This window comes from Perkinsus marinus (assembly GCF_000006405.1).
Source record: "Perkinsus marinus ATCC 50983 genomic scaffold scf_1104296969412, whole genome shotgun sequence".
Lineage (NCBI taxonomy): Eukaryota > Perkinsozoa > Perkinsida > Perkinsidae > Perkinsus > Perkinsus marinus.
The window spans coordinates 1-1,391 of NW_003202861.1; the positions used below are offsets into that span (position 1 = coordinate 1).

At 49.7% G+C, this 1,391-nt stretch overlaps 1 protein-coding gene across 1 annotated transcript; it reads right to left on the reverse strand.

Moving 5' to 3' along the window:
- Positions 1-344: 344 nt before the first annotated feature.
- Positions 345-1,242, reverse strand: Pmar_PMAR009098 (hypothetical protein; the record flags this gene model as incomplete). The annotated part of the gene is made up of 6 exons (XM_002767956.1): positions 345-419; positions 462-572; positions 626-743; positions 790-884; positions 931-1,062; positions 1,120-1,242. The coding sequence occupies 6 exons, from the start codon at positions 1,240-1,242 to the stop codon at positions 345-347; spliced, it is 654 nt and encodes a 217-aa protein (XP_002768002.1).
- Positions 1,243-1,391: the final 149 nt, after the last annotated feature.

Genomic DNA, 1,391 nt, shown 5'->3' on the forward strand with positions numbered 1-1,391 from the left:
GGCTCGTGGATCAAGATTTGTCGGGCATATGCTCGAAAGCCTCTTGTCAAGAGGTGTTGCCGAAGATGTTACATCTTAGATGTACTCTGCATAATAGTCGAAGATTCACTCACTTTGCCCGGGCATACATCGCTCGAGAGTTGATGGAGTGGGCGTACCCCCACCTACGCCCACAATCCCCCCGAGGGCTTTGCATATTCCGATCAATCCTCCTTTTCCGAGCTAGTCACCACATACCCTTCTCCACAAATATTGAGCAACTCAACCACAAACTGGGGAGTACTTGTTTGTGAGAATCGGTTCACAAAAAACAGGAGCATCTCAACAGTCCGTCCACCTCACATTCATTTCTTCTTCTTAGACTCCCCCACAGCATCTGTCGTCCTATCCTCCACGGCACCATAGACCATCCGAGCAGACTAAAACCGACCCTTGCAAGTCTCCACTCCTCCAATACTTACCGATGCTCTGCTCTCTTCCTCCATCTTCTGGATCAGATTCACACATAACTCCTCAACATCACTGTACTTGCTAGCCGCCGATTTCTCCTCAGCCATAACAATGTTGTATTTCTGATCATCATCACTTGAGTCGTGAAATGCACCCCAACCCCCCTTAAACCTACCTTAGCATCATTCTCCGATATCGCCGTCTTAGAAAGACTCCTAGAAAGAGCCCGAGCCGAATCCGCATACTCCTCACACGTCGCCACCACACGCTTCGCAAGTTCCGTATTGGAGTACCTTCCCTCACTGCTTCCAAGCTCGCGGCTCGACTACCTTTACTCACCTCCTAGACCCGTGAACAGGTGAAGGGTCCATGCCCATGACCAGCCTCATCTTAGAACAAAGCGACTCGGCAGCTGCCGTTTGGACGAGAATAGCCTGGCAACCGTTGAAGCTTCGAGTGAACCGAATGGGATACCATCACCTTATCCAATTTATGAACCGGTCCTTTAGCAACCTTCAATACCTTCTCATTCACGTGGCAAAGATCTTCAAAAAGATCTGCCACCTTTAGCGACACGGAAAAATCCCAGGCCCGGGCATCGATCTTGGATGCCTAGCACAGATAACCCTTCCGCCTCCCTGTAAGGCACATGATAGCATTGCTACTCACCTCAGCCTTGCCCGTTACGATCCTCAAGCTTAGTCTATTGAAAACGATGTAAGCCAAGAAAAGGGCGAAAACGTACACAACCAGCAGAGCAGGCTTATCCAATATACCCAATCCAGTGGGCATGTGATAGGCGATCTAAGTCAATGACAGCGCCGTTCCACAATGAGAGGACGCCCACCTGAATTTTGGTATTAAGAGCATCCCTCTCTGGCACGATCAACCCAGATGAGACTATACGGACGAGTCTCCTCGGTGTAGTAAAGTCCAACCAC